The sequence below is a fragment of the Lissotriton vulgaris genome, unplaced genomic scaffold (genome assembly GCF_964263255.1).
Source record: "Lissotriton vulgaris unplaced genomic scaffold, aLisVul1.2 SCAFFOLD_1621, whole genome shotgun sequence".
Classification (NCBI taxonomy): Eukaryota; Metazoa; Chordata; class Amphibia; order Caudata; family Salamandridae; genus Lissotriton; species Lissotriton vulgaris.
This window is the reverse complement of record NW_028251953.1, coordinates 91,016-104,934: the sequence shown is the minus strand read 5'-3', so window position 1 is coordinate 104,934 and position 13,919 is coordinate 91,016. Positions and strand designations below refer to the sequence as shown.

The 13,919-nt window shown below is 44.6% G+C and overlaps 1 protein-coding gene across 2 annotated transcripts in view; it reads right to left on the bottom strand.

Moving 5' to 3' along the window:
- LOC147662704 (vomeronasal type-2 receptor 26-like) overlaps positions 1 to 12,948 on the bottom strand; it is a 338,010-nt gene extending 325,062 nt beyond the window's left edge. The window contains exon 1 of one of the 2 annotated variants that reach the window (XM_086950960.1): positions 12,658 to 12,948. In XM_086950960.1, coding sequence (XP_086807086.1) covers positions 12,658 to 12,807 — 150 coding nt within the window. In that variant the 5' untranslated portion in view covers positions 12,808 to 12,948. The remainder of the gene's footprint in view (positions 1 to 12,657) is intronic. The other variant, XM_086950961.1, reaches the window with a different exon arrangement.
- Positions 12,949 to 13,919: the final 971 nt, after the last annotated feature.

The following is a 13,919-nucleotide window of genomic DNA, read 5'->3' as shown; positions in this document are numbered from 1 at the left end:
CACCCTGAAGCACATCATTAAAGAATATAACTTATCACAACTCCTTCAGAGTACTAACACCAGCTCCCTGACCCACAGCTTTTTGGGTGTTAAATCGCATTGCAAGCCGGAACCTGAGTTAAATAACATCCAACCACTCCTTGCCAAGAAACTATTCCTGCAATTTAGACATGGGGTGCTCCCTCTCAGAGCCTTTACAAACAACTGGAAGGGAAGCATCAAGCTGGACTGCCCAGGAGTATGTCGAACGAAGAGACAGACCTTCATGTTCTTCTCTTCTATCCAGCTTACAGTAGACCTCGGGCCAGATGGGTGCTCCAGCTTTGTAAAAACCTGGGAATAAGAGATTATACTGAGGTCTTCAGGTTATTAAAATATGACACCAGTCAACTATTTGTTTTTGCAACCTCGAGATTCTTGCTAGCGATGTGGCACATGCGTAGAGCAATTATTAAGAGCCAGAGTTCCGTAACCACTCAAGAGTGCCAATAAATTGTTTATACTGCTATCCCTATATAGGAATAACATGTATTTTTATTCCTCATTTAAATTTGGAATTGTTACTCTGCTATTCTTATTTTTTTTATTGTTTTTACTGGATATTTACTTCTATTTATTGAACCGTACGTGTATATTTGCCCTGTGTCTGAGCAGAACCCATGTTCATGTTTTGTGTATAAATCTTACATCCCTTTAACCTTGCTTATTTTCCTGCAGTCTCCACAAAAATGTATACACAATTATTTCTACATTTTTCTGAAATTGATGTATCGGTGTTTTCAGATAACTTTTCTGTTTGTGCTTTTACGGCTTTTAGGCGAAATAAAGTTTATTTGAACTTGATAATTAATGACATAACCCATTACATTTAAAGTACTATACTGTTCATATTATTAATTAATGCCACTGTGCCCAAGGTAATATATGAGGTCATTAGCAGTGCATGATGGGGGTCTAAGTTATTGTACCAACCCATGCAAGCATAGGCATGCAGAATTTTAGGAGCAGATTTATCATTGTTTGATGCAGCAAAACAACTTGCTGTGCTGTGGCACATGAAGAGGGCAGTATCCACATCTATCAAGATATAATGCATTCCAGCTCTCTCCCTGTGCTGCAGGCAATCTTACTCCATGATGCAAGGGTGCCTGTGTTGCAGGCATGATTGCTTTTGTGCAGTAAGAGGCACCATCCTTCACAAACACTATCCTTCAAGACGTTTTCCTCTTTCAAATAGTGCTGCAGAATACAGCACACTTACAAAGAGGACACAAGAAGGAGAAACATAGACAACTTTCCTTGTTGTGGCTCTATTGGGAAGAAGTACAATGGTAATGCATCTGAAGGCTACCAATCGTGGTGAATCCTGGCATGCCCCAAAATACATTGGTGGATGCATGGAAACACAACCTTCACTCCCTTGTATTACTGCTGATTTGCCAGGCCCAGGTGGCCTTGCGTGGCTTTGGAATTCTGACTTAAGGATTTCGCTGCCTTTACAACACTCTGTGTGTGAGGCAAGGGCATCGCAATCCACTGATAAATTTGGCTCTATGCTACCATGTGATAGAACCTTGTTTCAAACAGACAAGTAACAAATGACAGAAGTGTTAGAACAAAAAGTCTCATGAGGGGTAAGTCTTGGAGTCTTTAATACAATATGCAGCCAGCCGACACGTGTTTCATCGCCTTCGCCAAACAGGAACACGGCTCGGGGGTCTGAAGACGGTACACGCCGCTCCTTCGCTGCACACAGCCTGGAGCGTACATCGAGGCTACAACTTTAAAGGCACACGCGAGTGATTCCCCGCCTATTAGAACAATACCCTGTTTGACATGGGCGGCTAACATCGTTAATAACTACTTTAACTACAATTCCTATGACCTCCGAGATTAATGACTAAAGCTCAAGATCTACCTATAATCGCACCAATCTACTTATATACTCAAAACCGAGTATCCTTATGGTCAAGGGCCCGGCTGGGTCGGAATTATCACCAGCTGAGCGACCTTATTTTGACCTGGACACAGCCATCTAGCCCTGAGGAATCGCGAAGGCGATGAAACACGTGTCGGCTGGCTGCATATTGTATTAAAGACTCCAAGACTTACCCCTCATGAGAGTTTTTGTTCTAACACTTCTGTCATTTGTTACTTGTCTGTTTGAAATTGTTACTGAACAAAGTGTACCAATTTGAGTGCATCGGCAACCAAGTTTGTCTAATTAGGGGTAGTTTTCTCTACTCTATTGGAGTGGTTTTAGGGTTCTCCACTCGCCGAGTTTGCACCTAAAATATAGTATATCTGTATTGTGTGCGTACATACGGGCAGTGCACCTGGTTCGCAACTGATGCAAAAACCTTCGTGACTTATGATAGAACCTTGTTGACAGCCCCAGTGGCTTGCCAGTGCTATTGATTATGTGTTCATTCTGGCTTCAAATTAAATGAGCCAAGCCATATTCATTGAGAGCTGCCCCCCCTAGTGTCCAGGCCCAGATGTACTAAAGACTTGCATTGCCCTTAGGTGCAGGGCAAAGGAATCAGCTAAGTGAGATTTACTATGCACTGCCTTGCATGGCTCTGCGTGGTATAGTACATCTGGAGTAATGCAAGAAAACACAGGCTCCTGCCTTGCGATAATCTGCCCTGGGAAGGCATGGGTGTTCCCATGCACTCAATCAATCAATCACTACATTTGTAGAGCGTGCTACTCACTGGTGAGGGTATCAAGGCGCTCAAGGGGGGGGGAGAGGGGTGCTGCTACTGCTCGAATAGCCAGGTCTTGAAGGGTCTCCTGAAGGTGAGATGGTCCTGGGTCAGTCGTAGGTGTGCGGGGAGGGAGTTCCATGTCTTGGCTGCCAGTGGTGGCTCTACGAATCCGTGGGACGGTGGTGAGGGTGAGGCTGGTGGAGCGGAGCTGGTGGGTGGGGGTGTGGAATGAGAGGCGGTTGTTGAGGTATTCGGGGCCCATGTTGTGGAGTGCTTTGTGTGCGTGGGTGAGCAGCCTGAAGGTGATCCTCTTGCTGACGGGGAGCCAGTGCAGGTTTCTCACGTGGGCGAATATGTGGTTGCAGCGAGGGATGTCGAGGATGAGTCGTGCGGAGGCGTTCTGTATGCGCTGAAGCCGTTTCTGAAGTTTGGCTGTGGTTCCTGCATAGAGGACGTTCCCGTAGTCCAATCGGCTTGTGATGAGGGCCTGGGTGACCGTCTTTCTGGTTTTTGTTGGGATCTATCGGAAGATCTTACGGAGCATGCACAAGGTGTTGAAGCATGAGGACGAGACTGCGTTGACTTGCTTGGTCATCGTGAGGGAGAAGTCCAGGATGAATCCCAGGTTGCGAGCATGGTCCGTGGGTGTCGGTGCGGTGCCCAGCGTCGGATGGGGATTGTTCGAGGATGAGGACCTCCGTCTTGTCCGAGTTGAGCTTCAGACGGGTGTGCTTAATCCATTCTGCGACATCTTTCATTCTGTCCTGGAAGTTGACTTTGGCGGTGAGAGGGTCTTTGGTGAGGGAGAGTATCAGTTGGGTGTCGTCTGTGTAGGAGATGATGTTGATGTTGTGTTTGCGTGCGATGGTGGCGAGGGGACTCATGTAGATATTGAAGAGGGTCGGGCTGAGTGAGGAGCCCTGGGGTACGCCGCAGATGATCTTGGTGGCCTCGGAGCGGAAGGGAGGGAGGCGGACTCTCTTGGTTCTGTCAGAGAGGAACGATGTGATCCAGTCCAGGGCCTTTCCTTGGATTCCAAAGTTGTAGAGGCAGGTTATTAGGGTGCGGTGGCAGACAGTATCAAAGGCTCCCGAGAGGTCCAGGAGGATGATGTCATCGGTGGCTGCGAAGATGGCCGTCTCGGTGCTGTGGTTGGCTCAGAATCCATGCTGGGATGGGTCGAGCGAGTTGTTAGCTTCAAGGAATGTAGTCAGCTGTTTATTGACGGTCTTCTCGATGACTTTAGCCGGGAAGGGAAGAAGAGGGATGGGGCGAAAGTTCTTGAGGTCTTCAGAAGGGCGTTGATTTCTGCTTGTTTCCAGCTTCCAGGGAAGGTGGCTGGCGTGAAGGAGCTCTTAATGATGTTCCGGAGGTGGGGTGCGATGATGGTGTCGGCTTTGTTGAAGATATGATGAGGGCATGGGTCGGAGGGGGAGCCGGAGTGGATGGTGTTCATGACGCGGGTGGTGTCTCCAGTGCTGATGGGCGTCCATGTGCTGAGGCTGGTGGTGGGGGTCATTGGTTTGGTGGCTGGAGGCGGAGTCTGGGGTCCGAAGCTCTGTATATCTGCGATCTTGCGGTGGAAGAATGCGGCGAGGGAATCGCAGAGGTCTTGCGAAGGTGTGATGTTGTTGTTGCTGGAACTGGGGTTGGAGAGCTCTTTGACGATGCTGAAGAGTTCCTTGCTGTTGTGGGAGTTGTTGTGAAGCTGCTCTTTGAACGATGTCCTTTTGGTGATGCGGTTCATCTGGTGGTATTCGCGGGTGGGGGTCTTGAGGGCTGTCATGTTTTCTGAAGTCCGTTTGTGGCGCCAAGCTTTTACGAGGGTTCGGCAAGCTTTCTTAGCGATTTTGAGGGTGTCTGTAAACCATGAGGTTTTTCTGTTGCTAGTCTTGCCTGGGGTTTTTTTCAGTGGAATGAGGTCATTGGCGCAGTTGGTGATCCACTGTGCGAGATTGTCTGCTGCGTCGTTGGTGTCAGGGGTGTCGGCAGGTGGGTTCTGGCTCAGCGATGTGGTCAGCTGGTCTGTGGTGACTTTGCTCCAGCATCTGGAGAATGCAATTTCAAGGGTGCAGGGAGGGTCCAATGGACCCCTGAAATGTACCTTTAAATACTTTTTACACACACACACATGCCCCAAGGCATCTGCGGGGGATCTGTAGCATGTGGTGGTGGGATGTGGTCTTCTTGAAGGTGAAATGGATGCAGCTGTGGTCGGTCCAGTGTAGGCTGGTGGAGTGGCTGAAGGCAACGTGGTTGCTGGCAGAGAAGATGGGGTAGAGCGTGTGGCCGGCGTAGTGGGTGGGGGTGTTCACCAGTTGCTTGAGTCCGAGGTTGGCGAGGTTGGCGAGCAGGGTGGTGGAGTTGTTGTCGTTGTTTTTCAGGAAGTTCAGGTCCCCTAGGAGGATGTACTCTGGTGAGGCTAGGGCGTGCGGGCTGATGAAGTCGGCGATGGTTTCGCTGAATTGTGCCCCTGGGCCCGGGAGTCTGTAGATGAGCAGTCCTCTGAGGGTGGTCTAGGGGTCGGTGTGGATTTGGAAGTGTAGGTGTTCGGTGGCGGTGAGTGTGTCTTCGGCGTTGGTCGTGATGCTGATGGTGTTCCTGTAGATGATGGCGATTCCTCCTCCAGTTTTGTTGACGCGGTCCTTTCAGGTGATTTTGTAGCCGTCCGGGATGGCTATGGCGATGTTGGGGGCCACCCATGGCTTTTAGCACATTCCTAAATTTACTAACAATAGTAAACTTGGGAATGCATGAGAATGCTGTGCCTTTCCATGGGAGGCCTAACGAGGAGAAATGTCTTTAATTCTGCTGTTTTACTCCTTTGCTGCATTTTGCAGCACAGGTGAAAAGAGGAAAAATTCTCAGAGGATTGTTTAGTGCTAGAAGGTGTTCCTTCATGCACAAAAACAAACCTGCCTCCAAGGCAACACCCTTGCACCACTTTACAAGGATGCCTGCATTGTTGGTAGGCAGTCACTAGTGCACCAGCACAGATAGAGAGCAGGAGGGCGCCACATTGTAGTAGACATGGCACATTGCTGCCCTTTCTATTTTATGCCACACAGTGCAGCAAGTTCTTTTGCTGCTTTGTCCTGCATCAAATGTTAGTAAATCTGCCACAAACGCTCTAATTTTCTTCACTTGCAGCTCATCTATCTTCACTGCGAGCACCAGGTATATTTTTCTTCCCCTTGTGTTATGTGTGGAGTGCCTCTTTACTGCTCAGGTATTGGCTGTCACCCCTGAAAAATAGGGTATTTGACACCCCCTAATTAGGGGGTGTGATGTTTCAGAGTTAACCTTATGAGGACCAGTTCACTGTTTGATGGCCATGTGACTACCGCAAGCCTAGTGAGGTAAGGGGTAAAGTGGTGGTAAATCAAAGTTAATTATGTTCCTCCTTAACACATGTTTGCTGTGCACGATGTGCTCCCCTGCCACAGCTTTAGTGTACCTATGAGAGAATGTGTCCCCCTTGAACAGCAGCCCAGGTACAATCATGTTACACCACAGAAATGGATGCTGGAAGGGATGGAAATCATGCTTGGGGAAACTGGCTCTCTGGCCTTATCCCCTCCTAGAAAGCCTCACAGAGATGCAGTGATCATAAACTGAAAGCGTAGCCTCATGGTTGAGTTATAGAGTAATAGTATATGGAACCCAGTATTATACTCACTCTGTAGAGCCCTTATCAGCTTCCACACATCATTTTAAGGCCCATAGGTTTCATGATTGCATTGTAAGTTTTATTTTCCTCATTGATGCTAGCAGCCAAGCAAGATTTAACGGCTCTACCATTACTTGTGATGAGAGTAAAGCCCTTTTCATTGAAGAAAATCTTCTACCATGGGTGTGAGGTCAGTGGGGATGGAACATTACAGGAAGGGAATAGCCTGTATGTTTGTGCACACACACACAAACTCGCACATTCGTCGGTGGGTAATCAGGAAATCATCTCTCACCCATTCACATCCTTGAAAGTTTTACAGATTCAGTGGTTGACTTTTGTCGAAGGCAGAAGTAAATATATTTCCAGAGTGATTGTTAGAAATTGGTTTTCTGTCAGGTACATATTTTAAATTAACCTGTGCTCAATCTATGTTAGCTTGGCACAGAGCAGTCAGGCTTAAATTAAGAGGCAATGTGTTAAGTAGTTGTGCATTACAACAACAGTAAAACATTGAAAACACGACAAAAGACTCCACACAGGCTTTGAAAATAGGATTATGATTTTATGAATAAAACAAGACCAAAATGACAAAACTCCAATCAGTAAGTTGAGATATGAATTTTTAAAGATTACATGCAAAAATAGTGCTGGGAAGCAAATAGCGAATTTAGAGTTAATGGGTTGCGCTGAACCGGGACAAAGTCAAGAATCAGGCAGGCCGCAAAGGAGCGCAGGCCCACGCAGAGCCCGCTGAGCTAAAAAAGTACCTCTATCCTTAATTGCAAACATGGATGCGGGATGTAGTAAAGTAATGAGTCAGTGTCAGTCCCACAGTCGAGAAGATGTGTTGATTTTCTCCACACGTTAAAGGTGATGCACTGGTTTCCGAAAATGAGCGTGGGTTCCATGATGCATAGATTCTGATGCACCCGATTTCTCCACGCTTGTCGAAGGGATGCTTCAATTGTTGTTCAGTGGTGATGGTGATGCAGTGGTCTCTGCACTGCATCTGTAGCCAATGCAGTGGGTTTTTCCACACTTGTCAAAGGGATGCATTGATCCTTCTTTAGTGGTGGCGGTGATGTGGCGGTTCTGATGATGCTGCTCGGGCCCTCACTGCAATGCACTGATTCTGTTCCCAATCAGCAGTGATGCGTTGATTCTGCTCATGGCAGCAGAATGATGCACTGGTTTCACTGGAGCAGTCACCTGTTGTCACCACCAATGACCCAAACACAAGAGCATGGTTAAAGACTGTGGTCTCACTGAGTCTTTGAATAACAGGAGGTTAGTCAGCTAGCCCTTGGACACACTCTGGGGCAGTCAGAGGGAGCAAGCAGGAAACACAGAGCACTGTAAAACAGCAGTCTGCCAGAGCAGCAGTCCAGCAAGCACAAATCCTCAGCACAAAAGTCCTTCTTCATGTTAAGTGGTTTCAGTTCTAGGAGTGTTCTGAGTTTGTGGGGTCAGAGGTCCAGTGCGTATACTCAGTTGTGCCTTTGAAGTGGGGGTGACTTCAAAAATGGATCTTTGAAGATCACAGAGGTCCCTTCATCCTGCCCTGGCACCAGAATCACCACAGGTGATAATACCAATCTTTGTGTGTGGTCAGAGTACAGTCTATTTAGTTGGAAGTGTGAGGCTGTGTCCAGCCCCTCCCTCCCTCCCTTACTTCTAGGTAAATGCATGACGTCACACCCAGCCTTTCTATGTGTGGGACTGTCTAGAAGGTATACACAATGTGAACTGTCACCCAGCCCAGCCAGTGATCATACACAGAGCAGACACCAAAGAGTTAAGAGCATGGAAATGTTCAACTGAATGGAAACTACAAATCCACTTTCACCATTAAAGAGAATTTATCATTATCATTCCAGAGGTACTAAGCATGATATTTCTACCTTCTCTCAGTTGGGAATTACAGCTTATTATGTGTAATAAGTAATTCTCAAAGTTAACCTATGAGAGGGTTGGCCTCTTTGTAGTAAAAACATTAGTATGGTAGTTTTTCACTACGAGGACATGCACTACTTAAAAGCACATGTCCTTCCATTTAGTTTACATAGCACCCTGCTGTATGGTCAACCTAGGTCTTACTATAGGGGTGACCTATATGTAGGCTTTCCTGTTTTCAGTTTCTATTTTTGGTCAATTCTGGTTGGGGGTTTTCCAGCGTTTTCAAGTGATTGCAAAACCTAAAAAAACAGTGGTTATCAGGGGTTACACATTTCAGATCCTTTAAAAACAACAGAAACAGTGTTTTCTGGTGTTTATTAAATGTTTTGCTTTTATTACTGTTTGCTTTCTACACAGATAATGCATGGTATATAGATATAGATAGTGTACGTGCAGTGTATATGAGGACCAAATACGTTTTTAGAAATAAAACTTATTGTAGTACACCAAACAATACTTCTTCAGTGAGTCTTTGGACATGTGTGCTCACTTTTTCCTTCCCATGTAAACTTTTTCTGTGAAAAGGCCCTCACAACCTTGGCACTTGAGATGGGCAATGCCAAAACAGCCAGTACACAACTTGCTAACTCTGGCCACTGAGCTTTCCATGCCAATACTGATGCACTTAAAGATTGCGACTCTGGGAAGTTTCTGCAGAATTAACATTGAACTGGGAGCTTATGCCCTCCAAGTTATTGAAGGGGTCAAAAATGAAGCAGCACTTTTAAAACTACGGAGAAAATTCCACTTTAGGGAAGGGATCTAGAACTTTTACAGTGTACCGCATTGAGGTTTCATTGACTTCAAATTCCATGGTTGTTGATGGGACATTCCTATACATCATTGCAAGCCGTTTCTCATACATTGTAAAATAAAAGTTCCTGAATTGCTCTTCAAGATTTCTGGAACATGTTGCAATGCCAATGTCACTAAAGGTGTCGCCAAGCATACTCTCATGGAGATGTTTCACATCTATACCAATTATGCTGCAAACATGGCGGAGAAGGGTGTTTTTAGACTCTAGTTTTCTTTATTATGTCCAGTGCAACAGTTATGTTTTCCTGTAAAAATCTAAGAATGCAGTAAAGTGTACTTTTTCCACCATCACTATCTATTTGCAAACAAAGATCCTCACATGTCTTGCCTTTGGGTAATATAGCATTCACAACCTCTTGGACTGAGAACCATCAGCTAAGTGCCACAGTTGGGATGACACTTTCTTTGATGCCATACAAAGCACAACATAAGAAATATTTGCATTTTAGTTCCCGCGCATAACAAAACAGTGCACCAGAATGGACTAACACGTCAATAGCATTCTTCGTTAACTCTGAAGATTGCAAAGATGCTTTCAGCATACCATCTAACAAGTGGCAAGGATCTTTTACAGTGAAGCACTTCAGCTCAGGTATCGATTTTGACAGGTCATCACACAACTTTTTCATATAGGTAGCTGAATCACTGCAAATAGAAACAATATCACTCCAATCTTTTTTGAACTTGGAAAGAACCTTTTTGCAGCAGTCATGTTTTCACCACTATCCCAGATGCTTGGCAATAGTACTCTTTTCATATATACTTGTCACTATATCTTGCATTGAATGTTTAAAGCCTGAGGTGTTGACAATTCACCTACTATCAATCCTGACTCACGAGAAAAAAGGGGCTGATGTATCAAGGGTTTTTACCCATTCTCAGTGGGTAAAAGTGACGGCACATATTGGGAAAGATTCTTATGAAACTAGCCATTTTACCTATCAGTGAAAGAATTAAACACAGCCAAAATATCAACTATGGTTTTGATATTTCCTGATTCTCTACAATATATAAAATATTTTAAAAAGACCTAAAACATGCTTCTAAACCCTGCATCTTTAGAACAAATATCACAAAACTTCAAAAAGCAAAAGCAAGAAGAAACAATATTTTAGTGATACCCCTCAACAACAAAACTCAAGCAAAATAATGTTAGCCCAGTCTTTCTTGCTGCCAGCTTGTATAACAAAGTTACATTGTATTGACCCTTTCAGGAAGAAAGAAATGCCTCTTTCACTCTCCTTTTCCTTTGTCTGAATGGCATTTAATTTGTGGTTATGCAGGAGTTCTGTTAGGGTTTATATGTTTACACTGGTAAGGGCTATTTCCCTTTCGGTAGGGTTTTATCAGTTATTACAGGTTTAGACCAAGAACCAGACAGACTACATATATGAAATAAATGGGGAGATTAAGACTTGAAAAGGGGTTTTAAATACCAAGTTGAAGTGGCAGTGTAAACTGCACACACAGGGCGCGCAGTGACAGGTCTGAGACATGCTAAATTTGCACAATCAGTGCTGCAGGCCAATAGTAGCATTTAATTTACAGGCCTTGGACACATGTGGTGCACTGTACTAGGGAAAATTATAGGTAAATTAAATGTGCCAATTGTGGATAAATCAAACAAGCCATTTATAAGTGGAGAAGCACATGCACTGTAATGCTGGTTGGCAGTGGTAAAGGGCTCAGAGTCCTAGAGCCAACAAAAAGGATTAGCAAAAAGAGGAAGTAATCAGGCAAAACCTCTGGGGTAAGACCACCCTAAGGATGCCACGTCTAACAGTGATGGTGTAGTAGGGTTAACATTTTAAAAAGGTTCTTTTGTACAAAGATTATGGCATTTAGATATGGATAATTGTGCAATATGTGCACTATTCTTCTGTTATCTTGTGACTGTCAGTAAGTAGTTTCTAGATGTCTATCATGAAAGTTTGGAGGATTTGTGAAACTCACACATCTTCCCCTACCTATGCTCATTTCAAACTTTCATTGAATTAGGACACAGGCTGCAGTGGTAGAACCAGTGCCAGCTACCAACCGCAGATGTGAACCTGTCCCTATGCCGGTCCTCTCTGAGAGAACAGCATGTCTTTCTTCCTTCATTATTGTTACTGTGGCACAACCAACCTCTGTTGTAGTATCAGTGTTCACCAGATGTAGTCACCGCTGGGTCACAAGAAGAAGACAAGGGAGAGAGCATCATTGGACTCCTCTTTGAGGCATTAGCGTCTGACCTGTGACTCACCTGGGAGGTCCTGCCGCCTCTCTCTTCATTGACAGGGTTGGGATGGAATTGCTCCCTCTTGTCTGTGCAGAGGCATTTAACCTCTTGCTCTTGGGCAGCTAACCCATCTCAGTTAGGGAGGCAATAATAGGGGCTTATAGGCACATTTGAAGGTACAGCCAATGACCAGTGTTCCATCAGAATGGCCGCCTGTCATGTCAGATCACTCCCTTCCTCCGGGGAGCTCCTTACATTCCAGCTTGTGCATCCACAAGGTACTGTGAGGCAAGTGCCTCAAGTCTCCTCCATGGGCGCTGCAGCAAGCGATGCACACATATCCATGCATAGGGGATGAGCACGAAGGCAAAAATTAATTTTTACATGCCATACCCATTGCACCCCCTGCATGATTAACAATGACCTCAGTAAATGCAAGGATGAAAGTGGGATATGCCTGCACAGGGGGCTGAAGGACACAAGCCCTCCATCTCCTCATGAAACTGCAAAATTCACCCACCGACCTATGTGAGTATCTATAAACCTACCTGCTCTAGGACTTCCTTCTCCTTTCCTCTCGTATAATGAAGGCTGATTTTTACAGATAAATAAAGACAGAAAACAATATGTTTCCTGACTGTATTTATTTTTGAAAGTGAAAAAATACAGAACATAGTGCTCCTTTTTGATTGACTCTCCATGGTGTCCTTCATGAATTCCATGCCAACAGCTGAGCAAATGGAAAGCATGGGAAATTTAAAAGCTAGATAAAATGTCCTTAAATACAGGCATATCTTAATATATATTTGCATGTAATGTTAATATTTACGTGTGGGTTTAGTGTTTTGTTATATTTGGATGCTTTACTTGCTAATAATGGACAGACATTGATGTATAAGTGCATGTTTATCAATTAAATAACTCAATTTATTCTCAAAACACAAAATAAATATGGATACAAATCAATGGAGTTACCAAAAACAAAAATGGATAAATACAAAAGGAAATATATAGAAACGAAATACCATAACACTGGGAACTCAACTTATGATTCATGCTGTTCCTACAAGAATCATCTCCTGGACACTCATGAGATCTACTGAGGAAGAGAGTGAACAGAGCACCCTCTGTCCCGACTCATACGTTTCTAAACCCACTGAAAGCCTTTTAAAGAATTTGAACCTGATACATTGTGTCTAAAAGGAAACATACATGTGCTATGCATTGTATATCAGAGGAAAGAATGTTAAAGCATGTCACACCATTAATCTTCTTCTTACCTGCAGGTACATGTAGAGCCCAGTGATGGTTGCCATAGCAACAGATGTGGGTGGTAACATGTCACCAATGACAGCAGCCAGGACCCCTCTGGACCGACATCTGTAGTTAGGGGCTGAAGCCGGATCCTCTCTTCCTGATAATAAGGCCATGGTGCTCAGCGTCGCTGTGGCCTCGTTGGCAAATGAATCAAATACCTCAAAGCCCAGGGTGATGTTGGGTAAAAGGTCAGGGTTCTTGTTAATCTCCTCAATGGCGTAAACAAGGGCGAAGTAATGTCGAAAGAAACGGGGGGAAAAGCTGCAAGAAAAATACATTGATTTGAGTTACTGATTACACAGGTGTCTTTTGAAGACAATGTTTTCAATTTAACAGAGTTGCCTTTTTTGATATTTTCAGCACCAGAGAGACAGTAACAAACAATCATCCTCCCTCCCCGTTATCCCTTCCCCTCATGAGGTAGGTGACAGGAGCCAGGAGGAGCAGCTTAGGACTCACCCATCAAATGCTGTAAAACCTTATCTGGAGAACACATCCCTCAAAAATTCAACAGCTTTCTTAGAAGATGGGTCTGATGCAAAATATACTTCAGGCCATCAACTGTAAAAACCCATGAGTACAAAAGCCGACCGATGTTGCTGTGGCAAAAAATGAAAAGGTCTTTCTGTGTCTATGCCAATCTTCTTCCAAGGACCACTGGGTAGTACAATAGGAACCAAAGAGTGAGGACATGTCTTAATTTTTGTCTCTGAATTGAGCATACCATACATCTTTGACCTCTCACTCAAGACCATCATCCATTGAAGGCTACCAATGCACAGCTCTAACCCTTCACTTGCTGATAGGAGTATTAAATTACCATTAGGAGCTGTCTTATACCTGATTCATGTGAATGTTGGCAGGTGGTGCCTCTTTATCTACTCTTAACACAGTATCATCTCCTATGATTAACTTTTCAGCAATTTTAAAGAATGGTTGTAATCCAGTAGAGCTATTTCTCTCCTGTGGCCAACCTGTGCTCACAAGGTTTTTGGCTTCAAGCAGCATTTCACCCTCTTATGCTTTCTTTCATCCCTCTTCAGGGTACACATGTAGTAGGAATGTCCACTGCCACAATAATGCACTTGTCCATATCCCCCTCCCCATACAGGTGTTATGGGTCATTTGTGGGTAGCCTGGAAAGAAAATCAGCCCTACCATTACCACTTCCTGGTTTGTGTTTAACATCAAAACTGTAATGCAACAATGTTGTAGTGAGTCTAGC